General features: G+C 39.4%; 1 protein-coding gene across 1 annotated transcript in view; it reads right to left on the bottom strand.

Moving 5' to 3' along the window:
* The window catches only part of PLCL2 (phospholipase C like 2), a 167,649-nt gene that overhangs the window by 22,724 nt on the left and 118,882 nt on the right, over positions 1-26,043 (bottom strand). The window contains exon 4 of the mRNA XM_011355234.1: positions 11,312-11,387. Coding sequence (XP_011353536.1) covers positions 11,312-11,387 — 76 coding nt within the window. The remainder of the gene's footprint in view (positions 1-11,311; positions 11,388-26,043) is intronic.

Raw genomic sequence — 26,043 nt, 5'->3', positions numbered from 1 at the left:
TTTATAACTTAAATATTTTAAAAGTATTCCTCCAAGGGGCTTAAAACTTAATGATAATAAATAAAATGGAAGGCTGATACAGTAACATTCTATAAAAATTAATAAACAAGTGTAAATTTTCCAAGATGATATAATAAGAACATTAGTACAATTCCATATAATGGAAAACAGTGAAGAGAAATTTCCACTTCTATCGAATTTCCTGCTTCCCATCACAAACAGCCATAAAAATAAAATTAAAATTAAAAAACACATGACATATATAATACTAAGATATAAAAAAGAGGCTTTTCCTTTGAAGAGAAGGGGGTTTTAGTCAGAAACATGGCATCATTTCCTCTTTGACTAAAACGAATACAGTTTACTCCTGCCAAACATAAAGCAGATGACCTTTCAAACATTCTGGTGGAGATTTTTTCTATCAATCTAAATGATTCGAATCTAAAATATACCATGTAGCACATGGCTAAAAATTTTAGAAGTATAATTTTAAAAAATCTTATGAGAGAGACATACTGATCATACACTGATAAACTTAAAGGTTAGTTTTTCAAATGAAAATTTAATTTGCCATCCTAGAAAGCTCTTTTATCACAGACATATCCAGCGCAAAAATATTTTTGTGTGTGTTGAAAACAGAAACCAAAAGCAAGGGGTAAAATTTTTCCAATGGTGACAAAAGAAATATATATTTATAATTTTAATTTATTTCAAATGTCCCAAACTAGGTATAGTGAGCTATTTCCTGGAAGATAGGATATAACACAGGTCTATCTGGGACCTCATTCGAGAGGTCAATTTATCAACAGTATTAAAATTACCTCACTATAACACGGTCTGCACATGTCTTACGGCACGACAAAGTACCCTGAAAACGAAATATGGGTGTCTGATCATTTTTTCCACGTAATTTACATATAATACTTGTTAAAATGTACCGCTTTTATAAACTATACACTCGGCTCCGCAATTCCAGGGGTCTGAAGTTTGTGTGTGCCGCTGCCAAGTGGGTGTTCACACTATAATCCCCATGGAACATGGAAATGCCTAATTACTTTTCATGTAGTTCCAGTTGGTAGTCTCTTTTTCTTGGTCTTCTTCCCAAACAATCTTGGCATTACCGAAAGCCAAATTATTTTAAGATGGATTTTTGAACTGTTAAATCTAATTCCACATGAGGTGGAATAGATAAACCAGGTCTCTTAAAAATATCCATGAAACCCAGATGGATGACAAGATCCTCGAGATGTTAAATCCACAGCAGTGCAATTTGTGAATGAATTATATGAAGAAGGCCCTCTTTCCTCTGCCAGTGTGCTCCATTTGGGTAATTCTAGGTGAGATGAAGTTGCATAACTCGTAGTCCTTTGTGAAATCTAATTACCATGCTGCCATTCTAAACGCATGGCCACGTGACTCACCTGGAATCACACAGAATAATGTGTTTAGCGGCACCCTCCTCATCTCGATTCACATAAAATGGCCTTCTTCACCCAAATTATACTCAAAGATTATCTTTACCTAGGATGTCTTTGTTTGGACTGTCACTCTTAAATCAACTCTTTCTTCTCTGCCACAACCTGGCGTGACCACCATAACCAAGACCCTCGCGACCTCACTGTTCCATGTCTCCCTTTCTTTTTACACCTCTTCTAATTTTAAGTTTTGAACAGATAATATAGTCATATGGTTCGATAATTTAAGAAGTATAAACTGGTATATGGAGAACTATCTTTCTCAACCCCATCTCCCAGTCACCTTGCTCCCCTCCCATCAGGCAACTGCTGTCATTCACTCTCCCTGAGGTATTCTTCCCGGGGGAGGGGCCTTGACAAGCACACGAGGCTCCGATCTGCCATCCCCGCTCCTTCTACAACAAATGCTAGCAAAGTGCACACAGTTTGTCTTGTCCTTTAAAAAAACATACATATTTTACTCGTAGGTATATATAAGATCTTCCTTATATATGTACATATGTTGTATGTGTGTGTGCAGGTGCACGTGCAGGTGTATATATATACATGCACACACACATATTTCTTTATTCTACTTTATGGGAGCATAATGTTCCATTATATGGATCTATCATAATGTTTTTAATGAAGGCTTTCCTATTGGACATTAAGGTTGTAAAATTTAGGTCATTCTAAGTGTTACAAGGAAATCCTGTACATATGTCTTCCCCGAGTATGTGACCATATCTGTATAATAAACTCTGAAAAGATGAAATTGCTATTTCAAAGTGTATATCATTTATAATTCTGAAATTCACTGTCCCATGGCCTTCCCTAGGTGTGGACCCATTTTACTTCCCCTCAACAATGTGACAGTTATCAGTTTGCCCTATATTCTCACCAATTCATCATGACCTGCAACTTCCCGGTGCGCACAGAGGGTGCAGCGGCTGCAGTGCAGGGTGGTGGTTTTTTTTTTTTTTATTGTTCATATGGTTTTTCTACCCCTTTCCCTGGCTCCTGGCACCTGTACCTCTGGACTCTCCTATCGGAAGATTAAAAAAAAAGTAAAATGACAAAAAAAAAAAAAAAAGAACTGCATGCGATGGAACTTTAGGGCCTTTGATACAAACGTTTGGAGCTGATGCATGAAATATGGAATCTCCTTGAAATAACCTCATTTACTAGACACATAGAAGATCACAGTGCTCTCCTCCTATCTGCCTGGCTGCATCTATCTGTGCTTGTTCTTCCCTATCTCCCTAACATCTAAGGGCCAGGGCTCAGTCTTCTCTACCCACAGTCACTTCTTAGATGATCTAGATATCCAAACTTAAAAGACCACCTCTGCGGTTATAAATTTCAAATTCATTACCTCCAGTCTGGACTTCTTTCCTAAACTTTAGACTCAGAAGTCAACTAGGCATATCAAACTTAATATTTCTGAAACCAAACCCTTGATCTTCTCTTTCAAACCTTCTCCCTCAGCTCAGTAAACAGCAGCTCCACCTTTCCAAACAAAAATCTTGCAGTCATACTGACTCCCCATTTCCTCCTACCAATCTATCAATAAATCCTGATACGCAACCTTCAGAATATCCAGAATGCAACCATTTTGCATGACTTCCACCCCAATCACCCCCAGATCAAGCCGCAATCACTGATTGGGCAATACTGTTGCAAAAGCCTTCTGTCGGGTCTTCCAGCGTCTGCTTTTGTCTCCTTCCCCTATCTCCAGGCTAATTGATGCAGCCATTCAGTCCTCTGCCCAGACACTCAGAAAGACCTCTCATGTTACTGAGAACGGAGCCGGCATCTTCACAGTGGTCTGGCCGGCCCTCTGCCGTCTGGCCTGTTATTGACTCTGGCTCCTGCCCTCTCCTTCCTTTGCTCACTGTGCTGCAGCCACACTGGCCTTCTAGTTCCTCTTCTGACTCATCAGGTGCTCCCACCTCAAGGCCTTGTTTCAGAGGCTCCTCTTCCTGGGATAATCCCTTTCCAGATGTTCGAAGTTTCCTCTTGACCTCCAAGCACGTCTCCTCACAAATGTCATCGGATCTCAAAGGTCTTCGCTGAGCACTTAATTTAAAAGAGCCCCCATCCCCGTCCTGGCATTCACTATCTCCTTGTCTGTCTCATTGTTTCTAAAACACTCATCGCTGTCTGACATACTGTTTTATTTATTTGCTTTTTGTTAGATTTCAGCTTCATGAAGTCCGGGGTTTCGGTTTTTTGTTCATAACTGGATTCCCTGGAACAGGTTTGCATCTTTTATGAATGTGGCTGAACATCTTTTCATTTGTTTTAGAGTCTTTTGAATTTCCCTATCGTGAACTGTGTTCCTATTCTTTGCAAAGAATGTTGGCCTTTTGCTTACTGATTTTAGGAGTTCCTTACATACTAGGGATATTAGTTCTTTCTAATATGTATTGTTAAAAATTTTCCTAGTTTGTCGTTTTTGTTGCAACTTTGCTTCTGACAGTTTTTTCATACAGGAGAATTCTTTTCATGCAGACTAATATATCAAGGTTGTTTGTCTAATGTCATGTTAGAGCTTCTGGGTCCGTGTTGTTTCCTTGCCTGCATCGTCAGCCTCATCACTGCTCCCATCCTTGTCACGGCTGCAGCTGGCGTGGGCCTTACTGCCGGCGTGGGCCTTACTGCCCTTCACATGTTCTCTCTGTCTGGAATTCCTGTCCCCACCTGACTTGCTCCCACACGAACCGCCTTTCTTGACTCAACTCCTGTTCTAAGATCTGGTTCAATTGTAACTGTGCAAATCTTCCTTCTTTAAAATGACTTTTTCTCGTTTCTTTCTCCTTGCTTCAAACTGGCCTTGGGCTCACTTGCTTCTTTTCTTTCCTTATCCTTCTGCATACTGCACTACCACTCCCTTTATCATTAAGCCCTTAAGTCAGCACCAAACAGTCTTAGGAACAAGGCTCAGGTCTGATGATCACAGGAACAGTTTCAGTCAAATTAAAGATAACATTTTGTAGCTCCAAACCCATGAAGTTCAGAATGACCTTATCAGCATCTCCTCGAAAACCAGACAGTAGGATGCTATGACTGCCATCAGGACTTGATGCAATGATTAGTTGCCTCCTACTCAGCCCGGACCAATCAGCAGAGCCCATGATCCCAATTCCTTTAGCTACCATGACTAATGAGGTTTTTTTTCCCCTGTATAATCTATCCCCTAGAGGGCATCGGGGAGCCAGGTCTTTGAGCGCTAGCTCACTTGTGTCTCCAGGCTTGTTGCCATTCATTTCCTTAAATAAACCTCTACCTTCCTTGCTGCAAACTCCTGTCCTGTCCCCTTTGGCCCTGATGCATGCAGGGAAAATGAACCCCTTGAGTTCAATAATTCAGTGATAAGCCCCGACAGAGTTACTCACGGAGGTGTGCTGTCATGGCTGCAGAGCAGTGCCCTCTCACTGCTGGATGACAGACGCTATGCAGTGAGGGGCTCTTCACATGCCTATCTCCTACCCTCTGCCTGCAGCCCCACTGAGGGCAGGGAAGGGAAGTCCCCTGCTTCTGTCAGACTGAGAGTAAAGACTTAATAAATGTCTGATGAACAAATAATTGGTGTTTGGGATACATTATAAATAAACCAAGATCTCTGCCCTCAAGGAGTTTACATTCTAGCTGGAAGAAGACACACGATATGCAACAGACATAAGTAAACTACAGGTAGGTTAGAGGGTAATAACTGCTATAGGAAAAAGACGAAGTAGACCAGGGTGAGGGCATCAGACGTGCCGAGGATGCTTTTAAGTTTTGCAGCTGAACATCCAGTTCTGAATTACAGACCCCTAATCACACCCCAGGATTCTCTGTATTTCCTCTAACTCTTTCTTCCTTGGAGGACTCATCCAGTGAAGTAACTCTTCCATGTGGATGACACCAATTCTATCTGTAGGCCTGGATTTCATTATAGCTGCTTCAGTATCTTATTAGCTGTTTCCATTTGACCATCTGCTATGTCACTTAGAAGGAGGAAAATCAGGCAGAGAGGAGTCAAGTGACTAACTTAATATCGCACAGAAAGACATTGTACAGAGGGCACAAGAAAATGGGTCTCTGGACCCCCAGGGAAGAACCTCTTACTTATACAAGACAGAGCTGAGAAACATCCTGACATAAATGAAAACAAAAGTTATAGGCTCCCAAGTTTCCTTTTGTAAACATTGTCAAACAGAACATTTGTGAGATGCTTTCAGAATAAATCTTCCGGTGATTTTATGTTTACTGTGTTAGGCAAGATAATGATGTGAACAAATCAAGTGATAGATGGTGACAGGTTACTTATCCGGTAACTTCAACTCCTAAAAACACACTGAGATGCAAGGAGTTTGCGAAATGAAAAAGGTCTCTGAGCTATCAAATCCAGGTCACGTAGCTCTGGCCTAACATTCTCTGTGTTCTCCCCATATGGGAGTGCGTCAGGCTCTAATCTGCTTTTAGGTAAGATAAATCTATCAAGCTTGGTCACAGGGGAGATGCCAACTGCTCAGAAGACTAGGAGCAGCAAATCGGAAAGGAAAAAAACAAGTGGCATACAAATAGTCGGAAATTCAGTGGGAAAAAAATTAGCAGTAGGAAGTGAAAGCTGAATGAGAGGAGATGGAATTAGACGGCCAATCGTGGGAATGGGGTCTGAACAGGCAGAGCAAGGCCACTGAGTGTGTGAGTTAAGGGCCCTCCAACGTGTGAAGGCTCCTGGGAATATGGCTACGCTGAACAGGAGAACAGCAATGGATGCCTCTCAGGTGACCTTGAGTCAACACAAGTTTTCTGGCAAACCAAATTTAAGAAAGCAGGCATGTATAGAGTCCAATATAGAAAAATTTCCATTAAACTGATTAAAATGAAGGGTAAAGCTTTCATTACTTGGAAAGTTACCTTATATCCCATTTCACTCAATAATGATGCAACCCTGCCATGCATGAGATTCCTTTAGAGCTTTTAGAACACAAGCTTCTATTTAAATAGGTCTGGGGTGGCCTGGATTTTCTTTCATTTAGAGATTGATCTTCCCTCAGTCATTCTGAAAGAGAACTAATTCTCTTGCCAAAAGAGGAACCAGGCTCTCGCCCACCCAGGCACACAACATCCTCTGGGCACTGGGCTTGCCCGCAAAGCCAGGGAGAGCAGCAAGGGTCCTTGGCAGTAACCTCACCTCAGACCTCACACTGTCCCCAAGGCTTGTCGGTGTGGCCCACGTCTTCTCCAGGAACATCCTTAGTCAGGGATCCCTGTGGCAGCTTCTGTTCCTTGATTCCTTCCTTCCTTCCTTTCTTCTTCTTCTTCTTCTTTTGTTTGATTTTTTTTAATTTAGTAATTTAAATTAAATTTAAATTTAGTAGTGACTTAATTTTTATCAGAATTATGCATGCACATAGTTTAAAGAGCCAAATAATTGTCACTAAGCTTGCCTCTCCAGAAGCAAGTACATTCAACTGCTGAGTTTTTTGTTTCCTTTTTTAATATTTATATCCATATTTCTAAATGACATGCTTATATTGTTTAGACTTTTTTCAAGTGTTATCTATCAAACTCCCCAGATGAAGGAAGAGAACTTTGCTATTTTTAACCCCGCCCACTGTCAGGACACATGCGGTCTGTCAGCCACCTGGGGTCTAACTGCTTCTTAATCCAACTTTGGGAGAGCTCTCTTTTAGCCCTGCCTTCACCCTAACTTCCAGAGGCACCTGGTGCCACCAAGTTCCGAGCTGGTGGGGGGGTGGTCTGCAGTGTAAACCAGATAGCTTGCCAGGTCCCCCACTGGCAGCTTCAACTTCACCTTGCTTGAGTCAGCTAAGTCAATTATCACTTGTTCAGCTGTTTTTAGTTTCCAAAATTTTGTTGCTCCTATTTTCTTTGTCCTTAGGGGTTTAGGCTCTAAAACAAAAAAACAAAACCCTAACTGTCATTTTAACGAGGCTCAGAAGGGAGTGGAGATTAAATGCATGTGTTAATTCACCATCTTTGACAGGAAGTATGTCATTGATTTCTTTTTTTTCCCCAGAGAACAAATTATTTTCCATTTAAATTCACCTGAGAAAAACATCCAACTCACTGAAGCAAAGTAGTTTGAGTTTCCTTCTAGATCATCTTCCTATCCTTTATGAAGCATATCAACTAAGTGACTAAGAAGGAAATTAAAAGTCAATGATAGTCTGCTCTTTTGGGCCCCAGAGAGAGAGCAAGAGAGGAGAGAAAGAGAGAGAGAGAAACAGTAGAAAGTGGAAGACTCTTCCCCTGAAAGAACCTGGCTAATCTTTTATCAACTTAGAAACTTCTAAAAAAAGAGAACTTTTCTGATGCTTCTCCCTCTGCAGATTCCTGTTCAGCTCCCCTGCATGTGTTCCTTACCAATCGCCAACTTTGCTGTTTCTTGGAAAACTGTGCATTTGTTAGATTTAGGAGAACGTGTGTGAGTGTATTCACCTGTGCTCATTAGTTTATACACACTCATTGTTGCACAGCCATGCCATTTATTACTTATCTTTCTCATCAGACGGCGGCCAAGACCCGCTCATCCACATCACTCCTGCACGATCCAACATCTAATCAGTCCCTCTTATTGGCACTACTGACTTCTGACTGAACAGATGCTCCCACACTCTATCCCTGTCCTTAGTTCTCTCTTTCACTTCCTCACCCTCAAAACTGTTCTCTTATGGCAGGACTTCCCTGTCCACCTTCTCAATGGAAAATGCTCCTCTCTTTCTCAGAATTTCTCTAAATGTCACAGCTTTCTGTGTTGTCTGAGAAGAGGGGGTGCTTCCCTCTTTCTAAGGTCAAGTGTTTCATGACTTGCACTTGATCCTTGCCCTCCTCGCTTCCTCCATCCTTTATCTCCATTTCATCTTTTAACATCTTCCTCTTCGCTGGATCTTTCATACTCCTAGGATAGTTTTCTTATTAAGATTTCCCTTTAACCCTCCAACCTTCAGTGCTGCCATCTTTTCTTTTTAAAAAAGAGAGCTACGCAGGCTGCCCAACTGCCCGTCACGTTGATGTTCCCTCTGCCCTCCCCAGTATCCCTTTGTGTCATCTTCCTCCTGGGTCCTGCTAGACCCCAGCTTTGCTGGATGCGGGGGGGGTCTTCGTTTCCCAGCATACCTTGTCTGCCTCACTCCCTCTTCCCAGTAACAACACCAGAATACATACTGTTATCTCCAAAAAAAACAACTACGCAGCCAGGACCTGTCCAAAGTAGGTACACTTTTCAACATGTGACTGGAGGTGGGAGTGTAACTCATTGTTTTCACTTAATTGTTTAAATAAAGGTTTATCTAATAAGAACATAAATTAGTGTTTGCAAGTTTGAAATATTTCTAAAATAATCCTCTCTTGCAGCACTTTGGTGACCTATATCTTCATTTTGTCATTGCAAGATTAAAGTTATGCAAGCGGAATAACAATTACTTATCAAAAGTAAAATCTTATGCAAATGTTTTTGAGTCCAATACAAATTAGCAATTCTTCATATGACTAATGACTATATGCTCTTACGATAACTATAAACATGAGGAAAAAAAGATCAAGGGACTCTAAAATAAGCACTTGTGATAACAGAAGGGTTGTGTAGGCGGTCAGCAGTAACTGTGAAACCAAAAGATAATCGTTATATGCCTCTAAAGATCTTTAAACCCAAAGCAACGCAAACCATTACACAGTGTTAGTCTCTCCCCGCCTCCACCCAAGCAAAATCCTTAATAGACAAGATTCTTCACCTTTTAAAAATATGAGCAAATATATTTCTTACTGTAATCAAATGGAACATAAAGCTGCATTACACTAGAAATTATGAACCTGCACAAAGCAATAAAGTTGTAAAGAACTGACAATTCAAATTGTTAAAAAAAAGTTTTTTTCTGATAAATGCAGTCTTAAATTTTCACAGTCCATAATTCTCACAGCAATACATGTATTTAATAAAATAGAACACTTAATAAAAGTCATATCACATTTAGTCAGCTCATATTTGAGTGACTTTTCTGTATAGAATGTTAGAACAGACATCATGAGTAAAATCTCAACAGTAACTCAATATGCAAACCTGGTGCCTTAGGAGGTTACTATCCTGTTTGGAAAATGGAGTACCTTAATAAAACACACACTCGCTGAAGCAGCTCTTTCAGCTGAATAAAATACTGTACATGTTTGAAGGGCTGAATAGAATGGTTAGATTACATAAATCCTTGAATCATAAAAGGTCTTCAGAAATATTGTTGAGACGAGAAAGAACAGTACAGATTGGTAGAGAGGAGGGAGAGAGGAGTGTTAGCAGGAGGATGGCTCATGGAGATCTGACTAAACAGAAGCACACAGAAGATGGGGAAGGGCAGCCCGAAGGCCAGGCTGGGTTGACAAGGTCACTTCCTTTCCTTCCTCACTGCTCCCAGTAGCTTCGCAACTGGGTTTTGCCCACAAAAAATTCCCTGCACACAGCTATGATGACCATCACCGCAAAGCTCAACTTCTTTCCCATTTTGCTCAAAAACCAACTGTCTCACAAACTGAATTCAGACTCCTGAGAAACACATAGTAAGTTCTCCATACATGTGACTGTGTGATAACTTTCATATCTCATGTTCAATTTGAAGGTTCTAGAAGGCAAAAATCAATCTTGTTTATTTTTTGATATTTTGGTATGAAATAGCTCTTACAAGTAAGTATCTTATGCATAGTAGAAGTTCAAAACATATTCATTAAACCAATGAACAGATGATTTAATTAACAAATTTTATATAACATTGGCAAAATGGGTGAGCCAGTTGGTAGATGACTTCGCATGGGAAATCAGAAGTTTAGAATTGATACAATAGACTCTAGTAAGCTACTGGATAATTTTGTGTAATGAAATAATGAAATTACAAAAATGATGTATGAACTTGTTTTAGTTGTGGTTATAGGGAATATTATCCCAGTAGAAAGATTACTTTACTAATAATATTTTCTTAAGAATATGAGTAAAACAAGATGAGGATATTTCTCTGATTACTCATTAATGTACATAGTCCTTTAAAAAATACCAAAAAGGATAATTATCACACGTATCCTCTTCTTTAATCTATTTTAAACAAGTTCGTTCTTAGATATGATTTTTTTTTTTTTTTTTTTGGTTATAGTCTCTTGATTTTAAAGGACAGCAACCAGAAACCTTAGGACAAATATTCTTATTTATGAATTACAAATATTTTCCATATTAGAATCTTCCAAATTGACAAACGAAATTTCAAAATTGAAAGAACTCCATTTGTCTATTCTTATTACAATGTAGAATACTTGAGTGTCTGGGTTTTGTCACAGCTAAAATTAATTAGATAGTTGTTTATGTAAGTAGAATTTTATAATCTAGTATAACATTTGGATGTTAAATTAATGAATTCGTCAGCATTTGAAAATGTCAGTGCATTAAAAAGTGTCAAGAGGTTGTAATCCTCTTTCTAAGAACTCAATCTTTCTCCGTTCAAGACTCACCCTTCCTATCATGTGCTAGAAAGTCATGGATGACAGAAGGGGGTCTGGCAGCACAGGTGACACTGAGGAAGAAATTATTGTAGAGGTTCTCCATCTTGGCTGCTCATTAGAAACACCTGGGAGCTTTTAACAGCTGGGAATTCTTAAGCCACACCCCAGACCGATGTCAATATGTTTTACCACCCACTCGCCGTGATTTTGTTATGTAGGCTTGAGAATCAGTGAATTTGTATTTTCTTTAGCCATGGAAGAATAATTTTTATATCTGATTTTCTTGACATAGCATCAAACAGATGAAAAATAGTTTAGGGGCAAATAAATGATGCTACTGATTTAAAGAAAAGAAACTTTTACTTTACCTGCCTTCTGACAATGTACAATCTTTTCATACACAGCATCTGCATTTTCAATCAAGGCCTTGAGGGACTGGATCATCTGCAAAGGGAACATCCAGGCACAAGATTACAACTGACAACATGGGTCTGCACACATGTGTGAGGCTCTTGATTTTAAAGCCTAAAATCAGGCTGAGGTGATGTGGCACAACGCTCTTATATCGACTTCTCACTACTCAAATTCAAATATGTAAATGAAAAATCATGCATCGCCATGAAATGATTTAAACAAGACTGCGAGTATTAAGTTTCAGGTATAGTTAGGCTTGTCCAACACTGAATTTGAACCTTGACAGCCAGTACTAAACTGAATTCATTTCAGTATGAAAAACTACAAATAAATATGTGTAAACATCTGATCTATGTTTTATACCGTATTTTCAGTCATTCATTTTAACAAAACCTGTTACATCATCTTATAGAAAGCTCCAGCACCTACACACTTTACCCATTTCAGCCAAAATACCTTTATCTGAAGATTAGTTTAAAACTTACAATGAGGACCAAAACGCAGCTTTTATTTGATACATTACTAATGATATTGTTCAAACTAGTATTTTTAATGCCCCTATCAATAACTTTACAATATTCAGCTTGGAGTTCTTATTCCAAACTGCATGAGGTTGCTTTAACAGCCAAGTTTGAATAGGAAAAAGGATCAGGGCACAGCTGACCAATTATTTTACTCACCAAAATGTTGGGAAAAAAATCTGTCTGAAGTGATCTTTTTGGCTCTAAAATTGTTATGAAAATGGGATAGACATATTCAGCTCTCGTGGCTCAAACGCATGCAACTATTGATACTTACCTTAAATGTAGATTCTAACTTTTTGTGCTTAAATGTCTCGATAGTTTGCACTATAATACTCATCTTTTAAAATGACCGTTATAAATAAACACCAATCCACCATTTTTCATTACTTTAAATTCTGCCTTTTCTTTATAGTATTTATCGCTAGTTGGCATAGTAATTATTTCATAGAAATGAAATATATGTAGGTTGGATTGTTTGTATAATTTAAAGAACACCATATTTGATTAGTTACACTTATTTACACTAAAGCATAATCAACATGCCTTTTAAGAAGTACACCATATTTTTAAAGTGAATCATACAGCATTTATCGATTTTCACTGTTCTAAGAAAATTATAGTAAACATCCAAAGGTTTGAAGGCCAAAGCAGGTGTTCATTTGTATCTTCATTCATTATTCACGGAAGGTCTACAAGAGACAGCCTTGATTAGGTGATGGGGACACAGTGACCTACAGGATACAGCTCACCTTCAAAGAGTTCATGGCCTAGTGGTAGGGCTTGCACTTTGGAATTTAGTGTTTTCACATTCATTTTTCAAGATCTGAGTCATTCCTGTAAATTAAAATATTCTCTTTTACAGCTTGACATATTGAACAGGCAGTGATAAAAATGAATAGTTAAGAACTCAATTATACTGATATAAAGTCATTTGTACTATTACATAATTCACATACTGAAAAGGTTCATACCGTCATCGGTAACCTTTTTCAGCTTTGATGTCAAGCCAAATGAAAGATATAAAGAAGCAAGGACTTCTTCAAGCAAGGATGGGGTTGTCACAGCTCAGTACCAAAGAACTGGCCAACGGTGTTCTCATCATTCGAAAAGGAAAAAGAAAAAAAAAATACAAGCAATAAAATGAACTTGGTCAGGAAACAAATGGACAGGACAGAATCAGTAACAGCAGGAATGGAGGAGAACAAAACAGCAGCATAAAGCACAGGCTCACGCACTTAGGCAGCCTGCGGGGGAGAGGTGGTCAAAATGGATTCAGACAGGGTATATGGTGCAGGGGTAGAAAGAGCACATATTAATTCTGGGTTCAAATCGAGGTTCTGCTATTCATTAGATGTGTCATCTAGGACAAGGTATTAAACATCATGGAGCCATAATTTCCTACCTGTAAAATGAGTTTAATAAGAGACATTACTCTCATAATGTTGTCAGAATTAAATGAAAGGATGCAATGAAGGATGCGAAGGCTCAATGAAGGCAATTGGTAGATGTGACAGTCGACTCTCCATTTATCCAGGAGCCTGGCAGGGCATTTTCTGGTAGCCCAAAATTAGCTGAATGAGTATGCCTTCCTTTCATATGTTCACTGGCAACGTTTCAAAGACCCATCGCTAATTTTAGTTTTACTTGAAAAGCCTGCTATGACAAAGCTCAGAGAAACAACAAATTGCATTATTACTCTTGAAAGTATTTTCCAGTTTAAAGTCTCACCAAAGGTTAAATAGTTATGCACCTTTCAGTGGTAAAATACATGCAAGGCTTGAAGAAAGGCACATCATCTCAAGGGGCCGAAGAGAAAAGCTCATCTGCCTCCTGGGCTCTGTAATACTTGAGAGGATCAATCCTTTATACTGGGGTGATCATTTACTGAGGCCTTCGAAGTGGGCCCCCGAGCTAAGAGCTGAGAATGAATAAAAAAAGAGTTGCTGACCCAGGACTATGAGCAAACAATAATCATAATAACTTGCAGCATTGTCATTGTAGGCCACCTGCTACTGGGTGTGACAAAGTTAAATACTCCTAAGCCAGGAAGGTTGGTGAGACATTTAATGGTGGGTCCTGGCAGTGTCCTGGCGTGCTCTATTTGTGGCTTGGACATCAATGTAAAAGTCTCCCAACACTGGGGGCGAATGCACCCCATCCTTACTTATGAGCAGTATGTACAATATGAAGGTGGCTAATATGCCAGCATGGAAAATACAGAGTGAAAAGCCATTCCTCTCAGGTTTGTAAGTAAAGAGCAGCAGGTAACTTGCAGACCGTGTCAGAGGGGAATTCTGGAGGGAACCCGCCTAAGAGGTAGGCACGCAGTAAACAACCAGCAGAACTTAGACAAGGCAGGAAGAAAACACATCCAGGCCCTAGCAGAGATGATTTACTTCGCCACACCTGTTATTAAATGTTTTAACCACTTCCTTTGGGAGGAAGAACTGCCAGTTTATATCTTTTTTATAGTTTTAGGATACATATTTATAGTTAGGGTACATATTTATAATGAAATTAACATATGGCAAACAGTTTAAAGTTCTTGTCCATAGCATGAGTTCATTAATCCTTAACCCCTGCAGTATTTGCATAAGTTCTTTCTCAATGTAAAAGCCCCTCTAGGTATTCTTAATCAAGCTGTCGGGGCTGTGAGCTCCTATAAGCATACTAGGTCAGGGGTCCAGCAAGCTGATGTCTTGCTTTCATTCAGCTGACAACTATGATTGAATATCATAGCAGGGACAAGATGGGGGCGCCATTAGATCTCGTTGGGATCAATCTCTGTCTGGGTCTAATACTTTATAACAAGTTGTGATTATAAATAGTACAAGTGTTGGTTGAGTGAATCAAAACGAAAGTAATTCAACGCCTCCTCTGCATCAGGTACATACTTGGTGCTTTCTATTTCATTTCATGCTCACAAAATCCATGTGAGGTGGGTATTTAGGGTGTTCGTTTTATAAATGTGAACACAGAAGACCTGAGAGTTAAGCAACTTTCCCGAGGTCGTCTGGTATAATGGGCAAAGGAACTGTAACTAATAAACAAAAGAACTGATATTTCATTTGACCTCAAAGCCTCTGCTTTTTCCACAGCACCAAGATAGGTCTTGACATACAAGTAGCGATCGTACCAGTAAAACAGAGGAAAGGCACTCCAACCAGAAAGATGTAAAAAAAGGAAAATGAAATTAGTAACTCCTGATAGCTTCTAGGTTCTACACACAGTATGGAAGTATCTCGACTACAGACATTGACTCAGAATTGTTGCTGTTGTTTTTTAACTATTTCTAGTGCTTTGGGAAAACATTTTTTAAAACATGACAATAAACGATTTACTTGGCTCCACTTAACAATTCATTATTATAGCAGAGAAATTGTTTATATTGAATGTGAAACTGCTAGAATAAGCATCTTGGACAAGACAAAAGCAGTAAGTGGGGAAGGACATCAAAAAATGAGTCAAAGGGAAAAATTGCTTTAAGTTATCTTATTTTCTCTGCATATATTACATTAATGTCAATACAACGCAAAGCTCATTAGAGTGGTTGGTTTTTAAGCATTATTTGCATTAATGCAAATGCTTTAATTTCATCAGTCCCCTTTAAATGCATAGGTATGAGAAAGTCTTGGCACAGCAATCAGACATCCTGCTGCCAGCCCTAGTAAGTTACCATATTGTTGATGAAATAGAAGATGACTTCACAGAGTTGTTACTAATGGATTTTATATTAGTGTCTAGTTACCAGTACCTCCTAAATTTCTGGAACTAATGCATTAGGAAGAATCTGTGGAGTTAATATAATCATTTCTTGGTCTTTGGACTAAGATCAAGTGTATGGATTTAACATAGCCCAGAAACCCATTTCATAAATTTGATCAACTCTAATATAGGATTTTAATACAGGACTCAAGAAGATGAAAAGCAGGAAGTTTCAACTAAAGTAAAACTTAAAATTCATATTTTATTAAGCTGAAAAAAAACCAGAAATACCTTTTATAAGGTATTTTGAAAATAATTCCCATGTTAACATAAGGTAAACTTCTCTGTTTATAGATATGTTACGAGAAGGACTATTACAATATTACTATATTTAATATTACTGGATTTGTATAGACTGCTTCTTTATTTTCTGTTTTTAAATTTGCATATCCATTAGGAAAATTCTGATTTCAGAATAAGCTAGTCTATGGTTTTATGTAAAAATCTTATGTCTGATTTTGAACAATACACCAAATCTCCCTTCATCCGAAGAACACAGATATTGATAATTATAAAAGTAATTTGTCAAAAATTTTTAGTCCTTGGGTGAAAGAAATTTAATAATGACAGTAATAATATCTTCTAAATTCTACATTTTTTCTCTTTGTTTTGGTTTGACCCTCAGTTTCAAAGGGGAAATGCCTCTTAAGACCTTCCTTTGCCTGTCCCCATCTTAACACATGGATGCTGTTGCTGCTTTGGCTGTAGCTGTTCTAATGAAGTTACAAAGTCTGAGAAGTGCGAAAGTTGTCACGAAAGAGAACAGCTAGATAGCAAAAAAAGGTTTGTTCTTTTACACAGATTCTGTGACTGGGTGACACATAACTGGTAAATATCTTCCCCAAATCAAATAATTGATTATCATTTTCAAACTTGCCAATGGACTTATAAAAATGATATACCTGGCCCCTACTGAACACCCCCAGAGTTCTAAGTCCATGGTAGGTCTTGATGGACAGCGCTCAGGTCACAGGTGTGGCTTCAGGAACCACTGGGTCGGGAAAGACCGTTGGAAGGCTGGACCAAAGCTGGACTGGCCTCTCAGGACTCCAGGGATGAACAACAAAGTGGCAAATGTGAATCAAAGGGCAGAGGTCTGCAGAAGACCAACTAATTCAATCCAAAGCAGTATTCCTCCTCTAATGAGAATAATCTTTATGGCAGTCTCTAAAGCTCAATGTCACTGGAGGATTGTCATCCTTGTGCTACACAGCCCTACAAAGCAAATTGGTTCACGAATGCTGACAACGGGACAAAAAATAACAAAATTTCCTCAGAATCTGTAAGCTTTGGTGTGCTAGTGAAAGTAACATCTAAGTTAGCAATACTACCTTTTTTTTTTTTTAAAGGCACTTTAAAATAATTATTACTATGTGGGTGAAAAATCTTAGAATCAAATACAGGAACACTGAAATTAAGAGGTAACTTTTTCTTTCACTACATCCAAGTACAACAAATCATCACAAAGTTGAACCATGGAAGAGAAACCATTTATAAAGTTATCGTTGGAAAAGATAACATTGCTTTTAATACTTGCAAATAATATAAAAATCACACATTTGAACTGGGGTGTGAAAAGTTTTACTGCTGTGGAGTCTGCTGGGCTACGTGTTACAGTTCAAGCCAACTCCCCTCCCCATCTCACACAGGTGGAGGGTTGTGGCCCGATTCTGCTGTGTGGGGAGGTCACGGTATGCGCGGTCATTAGTAGCTGTGGTCATCATCCCTTCCACAAGGTCGCTATGAAAACACTTTCTAAATAACAAACCGTCTCCAAAGTGACTTGTCCTAGTTTCCTCATGAAATCTCACTGCCGCTTCCACATTTTTCACTATGCAAATTATAGAAAATCATAAAAAACAAAGCCCACATAATAGAAAAACTATAGAAAGAACATAAAGCTCTGCTAGATTAAAAAGCACTACTGAATTGTTAACGAACATGCAGAGAGGAGCATATTTTATGTGGGTGCTCCCACATACTGGACCCCACTGCAGGCATGATGGGGAGGGAGGCAGGATATAAATCAATGTAAAATACTGTTAAGCTCTCCAGGCATTTCCATTCACGTTAGGGGAAAGTAGGTAAATGTGGTTAGAAAAGGAGTGAAGGACCGGACTGAATGGAATACGGAATTACGATTTTAAGCAGAGACTTGCTGTGATCAAAGTGGATTTCAGAAGTAGAAACAAAGGGTGAGGGAAGAAATGGGGGTGGGGGATCTGAAAGTGGGGACAGAAGCAGGCAGGGAACCACTGCTATAAAAGACACTGAAGGCCGCAGAAGGGCTGGAAAGGAAAGGATGGGATTGAGAGATGATGTAGAGAAGGGCAGAGCAGGACTCAGTGACTGGTGTGCCCCCGGCATGGAAGGAGAAGTCAAAGACTAGAGGGTAAACTGGATAAGAAAAACTGTAACACTCGCAACAGCTGTAAAGCATTTCGCAATTTACAAAGTGTCTTTAATATGTTAACTGATTCAGGATGTGGAGTTCACCTTAGTTGAGCTGAGTTGGCAGTTACAACAAGGCAGGCTTGAGAAAAATCTGCAGCAGCTGATCTGTGAAAGCTTGGTTCTGGCATTGGAAAATCGGGACTTTTCTGCACCAAGGTAGCAGCTGAGATAAAAGGTCTACATCTCCAAGGGAGGGATTTTAAAGACAGCTGATATTAAAACATCACAGTAATACTCCAGAACCACTCCAATTAATAAGCGGAGAGGACTAGTGTAACAGACACAGAAAGAGTGGTGTAAGGGGAGGAACAGAAGGATAGTAAACGTTTACAGATGTGCGAGCAGAGTTTCTGGAAGGAGGTGAGTCTACAGGATCAGAAGCTCTGAATTTGGTCATTTGGTAATTGTGGAGAAGGTAACTGCAGTACTGACAGCTCTGCTATAATGTGACATACATGTTCCTAAAAATCAATAAACTCTACAAACGTGCACAGTAAAAACCACAGGGTTTGAGAGGAAAATGGGGTTAGGGGTACAAATTCAAAAATTTTACAGTGACACATTAGAAGAAGACAGGGACTGAATAAAAGCGATAGCGCAGTTCTGAATACGTTATATCGTTAAGAAATGCAAAACTACGACACTGAATGTGGTACTTAACCTTGAAAAAGACCTGAAGTTCGCCGGTGGAAGTGGGTGTCGGAAATGTTGCAGCTTGTGAGTTACCGTGAAGTGGCAAGAGAGCAACCTAAAATCTGGTGAGACGCTGGAACACAAGATGTGGATGGGTGCAGCTCATAACACACTTGGTGAACTGGAGCAGTCAGTAGGTGTTTGAGATGTGTGTGTGTGATTCAGTTCACCAAAGTGCAGTTTTCTGTGTTCATCAGTGTTTTTTGTGGTCAAAACTGTACATAAACAAACACGAAATTTGCCTTAGGCTAAAATTATTCACTAATGTATCAATCACATTCAAATAAATTTGCAGTTTCAAACCAAGTGTTGTAGCAGAACTGACTATAAAAGGGAGAGTATTTCAAAATCTTCCTGAATTTTTTTTCAGTCTCCTATTCAATTATATTGTGAAGTATAAACTCTAAGTTTCTATCGTATTCAACTTAAGTATGGTTTTGGCATCATATATTGTGAAGTATAAACTCTGAGTTTCTATCGTATTCAACTTAAGCCTGCCTCAACACTGTACTCAACTATTTTAACAATCATTTCTTGCCAAAGAATAGATGCCAAGTGCTGTATAAATCTGGAGTGAATTAGGAGTTCTGAATGACCCAGGGTCCATATTCAGAAAGCCAAGAATTCTCCAGATTTTCAATATGCTCTTAACTTTTCATAAAGTTCACTTTGGAGCTAAGGTGGTATATTACCTAAGGGAAGAATGTGGCTCTCCTCTTTAGATAACTTTTATCTAAATACTGATGCAATCTGAATCTCTTGAGCACTAAATTTAATATCGAATCCTGTAAAGTAACAACCCATCTCAGCTGTAGATGTTTAGTTGAATTTTCACATGATAAAAAGCCTCTTCTACCACAATCAATGTCTCCATCTATAACTTCTCACTCTAAATTAATATATAACCGTATCGACACACTTAGAAAGGGCTGCATTTCACAGATTAAATTGCAATTTCTGAGGTGAATCACCTTGTAAAGATTATATAAAGACATTAAGATTATACACAGCATAATGTAGTTTTCTCCTGTTTTTACCTAAATAACCATTTGGATTCAATATGAAATTCACAAAAATAAATAGCATCAAGCAATCAAAACACCAGATTGCCCTAGGTTCTCACTATCAGTTGCTTTGGCGCCCTGTGGATAGACTGCAAGTTTACACTTGTGGGTATTTCCGAGAGGCATTTCCCGTGTTAGCCACTAGAAGTCCTTAGTTATACATATTTGTTAGGCTGGAGGAGAGGAGAGAGGAGCAAAGATGAGAGAAAACATCACAGAGGAAATTCCTCTATTAGGAATAGGGAAAAATAGAGGAATTAGAAAAAAAGAAAAGACAAAATCAGAAGCAGAGTTTAGAGAAATTAAAACAGTGAATGCACCATGGTGATTTATCTTATCCAAAGATAAATTTTTTAAAAAACTTTTAAGTCAGATAAGAAATTGTTCTTTTATGAAGACAACTGAATAAACTATAAAACCATGACCAACCCTGTTCTCTCGTATTTCTGCATTAATTGGGATTTAGCATTACTGGAAGTCTCCATATGTTCCCAAACTTATTTAAACAGACCAGGGGCTGGTGAAGCTCCATTGTGCATATCAGCTAGGGGAGGACAGAAAAAGGTTCTGAAAAAACCAGGGATTCCTACATACCAAAGTATTAGTTATGAAGTCAATGTACAGATTTAAAATGTTCATCCTACTATAAATTGTTGGCAAAGTTTTAAAACTTCTGAATAGTTTTAGTTTCACAAAGTACGTAGAGTTTCAAAAAGTTGAATAGAATTTTGGTTTTGACCTTGTACTGTTTCTGGTCCTATACGATATGATATTCAGAGAAACCACTACTGAAAATCGAGCAACAAAACAGGACCTAAACTAACCTAAAAAGGAACCCCCCTGGACTTATAAAACTATCCAGGAAAACTATATATAATAATTCCTACCAGTTCATATAATAATATACCATTCTGTGTTTTTCTGCGTGGAGAGCATGTGTAGAGAAAGTTCACAAGCACTTTGATTATAATCCTGTTATTATTCCATTTCACGATCTCATGTGATCAGAAGTCTCCTTAGAGAAGAACGTGGTGTGCTGCATTTCATTTTCTATGTGATTGCTGTGGGAAATTTTATGCAACATTCTCACACTGAACAGGCTACTTTAGTGCACAGCTACTTCATAGTTACCTTAAGGATGTGCACACACAGACCCTCTGCTCTCTGGGGACTTTGGCCATGTCAACCTCTTAACATTGTACAAACGCTTCTCTGCTTTTCTAAACTGTAATAACCATGTGCTTATATGACATCCTCACGCCATCTCAGACAGCAAGAGATTTAAGTGCACCCTCAGCTTAAGTATCCTCGACGGCTCTGAGATAGGAAGGGATATGAGCAAGTGAGGGGCTTGGCGATTTGGAAAGGAACTTTCAACTGGGCCTGTGGACAGCCAGGCGCTGTCCAGTGAGGATGTAGTCTATAGCTGGCCACTCACTTCTGCCTCCAGGAAATGCCTGGTAAAAGGGGAAGAAGGGCCAGGGTATCAACTGTGGTTCCCCAGGTCTTGGAAGTTTTGAAGCTGGTGAGTTCAGAAGCTACATGGTGAATGGAAGGGAGTGTCTCCAAAGAACTTACGAGAATGGCTCAAAACCTGGCCTGATTCATCCCTGCAGGAAGAAACGGGAACTCAAGCTCCTTAAGCTCAATTATTCAGTGACCAAGCTACTTCCAGAGAGGAGATCAGGAAATTCTGGATGCTACATTAACTCTTTCAAGTCACCGAGGACCATTTAGAGTTCTGACATGCTCATTTAAAACTATTATTACTAAATTAATTAAATCTCCAAACATACAATTAGAATTAAACATAGTACCACTTTTATTACTGTGTATTTATATCAAGCCTTTTCTCCAAAGGGATCAAAGTGATTTAGAAACTCCTAATTAACAGAAGGTAATTCAATCATAGTCTTACTGTCAGGTATTATTAGTTTCTCTCAGGTCTAGGATAACTAAGTATAGATGTTGGTTAAGAGAGAAAGGCAATTGGAGACTTCTGTGTAACGAAAGCAGCTTTTCTGAGCACAGCGAAGTGTCCGCGATATCGCAGGGACGGCAGAGCTAGAAGACAAGAATTCATTAGACGCGTTATTACAGTATTTACCATATAAACCGAGGCATTCTTCCTGGTGTCGACCACATAACTCACGTGTTCCTGTGTCTTCCCCTTTCAGAGTAGAGTCAACTAGCCTCACAAAGTGGTGGGAAACCTTACCTTCTGCTTTTCACTTTGTAATTTGAAACCTGCCTTTATGAAACAGAGAAGCCATGCTCTTCATAACAGCAAAGCTGCTGCTCTGAAGTTTGGAGTGATGTTAAAACACACACACATAAATGTCTGAAAGCTTCAAGAGCTGCATGTTTCTAGCCATTGAACACTAATAATGACATGATAATGACTACCATTTATTGAGAATTTATTATGTTCTGGGGTATTTACATGTAATCTCATACCCTCTAAGGTGGTGATGCTATGCCAACATTTTACAGATAAAGAAACGGACTTGCCCACAGTCACAGAGTGAAGCACCAACGCCAGGATTTTTGCATCATCAGGGCTCATCTTCTCTGCCAGCACCACCCCCTTTAAAAACCCCACTCAGCTACTTCCTCGGGTGCAGGCAGGTTCCTCCTTCATTCTGATTTCTAGTCACAGTGTCTTTGTATAAGAACAATCTTGTGCACATATATTCACACTCCATGCACGGCTGCCCAGATGGTTTGTATGAATTCACAACCGCGTTCACTGAGATGTGTCCTTGGTAAAACATAACAGGGCATATCTTCTGTTGGGCACCAGTTGCCCTGGGAGTCAGCTCAGGATGGAAGGTGAGATGACAAAGATAAGAATCTCTCAAGGTGGGGTCAGAGCGGGCGGATGGGGGTGTGTGTGTGTGTGTGTGTGTGTGTCGCAAGGTTTCTTCCTCTAAGAGCACAGGAGTGTGGTATGGCTCACTTCCCTAGACCAGTGAGAGTCGGTGGTAAAATGGTTATGACAATTGCCAGAAAGTGGCTGTCTGGCATTCAAGGACTTCTCTGCTTGGCCCATCAGGGGCCTATGCCACCTATTAGCTCACATGACAATGGATGTATGAGCATGCTTTGCAAAGTCATGAAACACTACTCATTTATGAGGGGTGTTCCCATCTCCAAGTGGCTTCACTGAATCTGGCTCCTCTTTTGGCCAGATGAACAACTAAGAGCCCATACCTCTTCCTCCTCCTCTACCCTCCTTTCCTCCCTGCTGTGCTTTCTTTTTAGGACATGTCAGTCTTTAAGTAGAGATGTCAGAGAGGGCAGAGAATCCTCTGGCAAAAGGCAAGGGAGACTCTGAGGGCTTGAACAAGAGGTAAGTGACCTGCGAAGCTGGGAACCTTGTGCCTTCCTTCCCCCACGCCCGGGCGCAGCTGTTTCTGCATCTGGCCCCGCCCTCCCCACAGGTATCTGGAGCTGTCCACGTACCTCAGGTGTCCTCTTCCTGAACTGGCAAAGCCACCACTCACTGCCATAGGACGCCAGTGTTACCATCTAGTACGAAGCCTGGAAGAGTAGCCACTGCACCCTCTACCCTCTCACCAGCCCCCAAACCTAACCCTCCCAATGAAGGCTACTTGTGATGACATAAATCAGTCAAGTTGAGGGAAATGTAGGCACTCTGGGACAGAGATATAGGGCACAAAGGACATCTAATATCTGTGTCATGGAGATCAAGGTCATTTTCTTTCATCCACTCATAAATATATTTTGAGTGCCTGCCCCACGGTGAGAATGTAGTAGTGAGCAGGTCATCCTGGAACTGAGATCTGGGAGACGGAAAGAGTGGTACCCCATAAAAAGGAATCAGAGCAATGAAGGTATAATTACAAGATGTACTGAGTGTAAGAAGGAAATGAATAGCATAAGGGGTAGCAGGGTGTGGGAATCAAGAGAGGGGCTTCAGAGCCTCTTCCCCATCCCCCGCTGGGAGAGGGCCTCACGGGTTTGGTGTCTGCCTTCAGCACCCTTTCTAATACCTCCCCTTATGAGACAGCTTTAAATAGAATGTGGTTAGTTTAGCATGGCCTGAATTTTACGATCTGAGAGAAAGCCCTCCTTCCTGTCAGAGATGTGAAAGGAAACTAGGGGTTTTTAGAGAAGATGCAGAACCTGCTTCCTAACTCCACCCAATTCCCCCTTTCTCTACCCAACCCTTACCCTCCCCTAACAAGAACTGCTTGATCTGAGAGAAAAGGAGCAGTTAAACTCAACTCTTTGGCTCGATTTTAATGCCTTCTTAACAAGCAGCACAATCCTGCCTATGAGTATCTCACTAAATATGTGTGAAGTCAGTTACAAATTTTATTGGATTGTAACACAAAATGCAAGTTGATTATCACCACTTCTTACTGACACGGCATGTTTGCCTCGTGAGCACTGTAAGAAATCAGAGCAAACTTTAATTTTCATGGCTTTCCTCTTCTAGTTTTCTGCCTCTAGTGTTTTTAGGTTCCTGACCATAAAAATGCTAACGATTAGTGTTACTTCTTTTTCCAGGACAGGAGTTCCTCCGATTATATAACATTTTCCTCCTACTGGGCTGACAGGTAGAACGAGAATGATGTTCTTATGGATCGAAATTCAAATTACACTGAGAACATTGGTAAAAATGAAAGAAAAATCTTTAAAATCATAATTTACGCTGACAAAAGTGAACTTGGAAACCAAGTGCATGGAACGAAATACCCTAAGGACTAGTTCTCCCCATCTTCTTTTTGAGGGGTTGCCAAACTTTTTCTGTAAAGGAGAAGGCAGGACATATTTTAGGCTTAGTTTCTGTCACAAATGCTCAGCTCTGCCGTTGTAGTGGGAAAGTGTCACAGAGAATATATAATAGATACGGCTGTGCTCTAATAAAACTCCACTTATAGACACTGAGTTTTAAGTTTCATGTCAAAAAATACTGTTACTTTTTTATTTTTTTCATTTAGCATGTAATATTCACTCTTAGCTTAAGGCCACCACTTCCCAAACTCTGTTCTGACACGTTATATGATGCATCATTCGGTGATATTGGACTAAGAGTATTCAAGAGAATATAGTTTGATATGCCATGTGCACATTTTAGAAAAGATTATGGAAAAGCAAGGGCAGTTAGCATTTTAAAAGGATCAACATATGTTATAATACACGTAGGCAAAGAAAAATTTGGTTATGGAGAATCCTAACATTGATCAAAGACTTTCACAGACAGGCTCACAACAAAGACAGGGCTCAGTTTTAGCAAATCAACTAAAAATGATTAAGGGTCACCCCAGCTACAGTTAGCTATATACTCAAATAGCCATTTGTATTCATAAAGATAGGGTTTGTGTTTATTTGTTTTTTGCTTTTGGCACCAGAAAGCTGATTTAAAAGCTAAAATATTTTGTGCCGTATGATGACGTAAGTTATGGTATAACTCCATACTGTCCAGTGTAGAAGTCTAATAATTATTAAAAAAAACTAGAATGATCAACACTGATTTCAAAAAAAAAAACCACTTAAAATAAAGATTTCTATGAGTAAAGGATCTCCTATATAAAATCTCCATATAAAAATATTTAACCCTAATATTTGACTAACACTAAGTATAGTAGGAGAAATAAATATCGTAAACTACTTAACATGTTATTTTTAAGTTAACTGGTAATTAAGCTTGTAGAATTAAACTTAACTCTTAACACATCATATTTCCACCCACTGAGTTTACTGTAAGAGTAATTTCCTTATGGTTCAGAATTTGAAATGCCCTAATTAAGTTAGAAAAGACTTTAAAACCATTATTAAGTGTTATTTTTATTCTTGATAAATTCGTGTGGTGGTAAAATCAGATTTCTGGTATTAAAGGTGGTTATTTTAGTGGGATGAGTGGCACTAATTATTTCACAGCAGTCTGGGGGAATATAAGTGAACAGAATGAAAAACAGTAGCTGTTAAAAGAGAACAACAAGTGACAGTTCCTGAAGTCCCCACTGAGAGAGCAGCGAATGTGCAAAGGGACGCCACCATCCAGGCACGGGCTGATGAGAGAGGGAGAGGTTTGGTGAGGCTGAGGGTGAGCCTTCCCACTTATGTGAAAATGAGAAAAAATGAATCCACAGGCAGTGCTGAATTTAGTCTTAATGAGCATGAGGTCAAATATAACATATCTACAAAATGGGCTTC

Source organism: Pteropus vampyrus, unplaced genomic scaffold (assembly GCF_000151845.1).
Source record: "Pteropus vampyrus isolate Shadow unplaced genomic scaffold, Pvam_2.0 Scaffold1, whole genome shotgun sequence".
Taxonomy (NCBI): domain Eukaryota; kingdom Metazoa; phylum Chordata; class Mammalia; order Chiroptera; family Pteropodidae; genus Pteropus; species Pteropus vampyrus.
The sequence above is the reverse complement of the archived record's forward strand: the minus strand, read 5'-3'. Positions and strand labels throughout refer to the sequence as shown.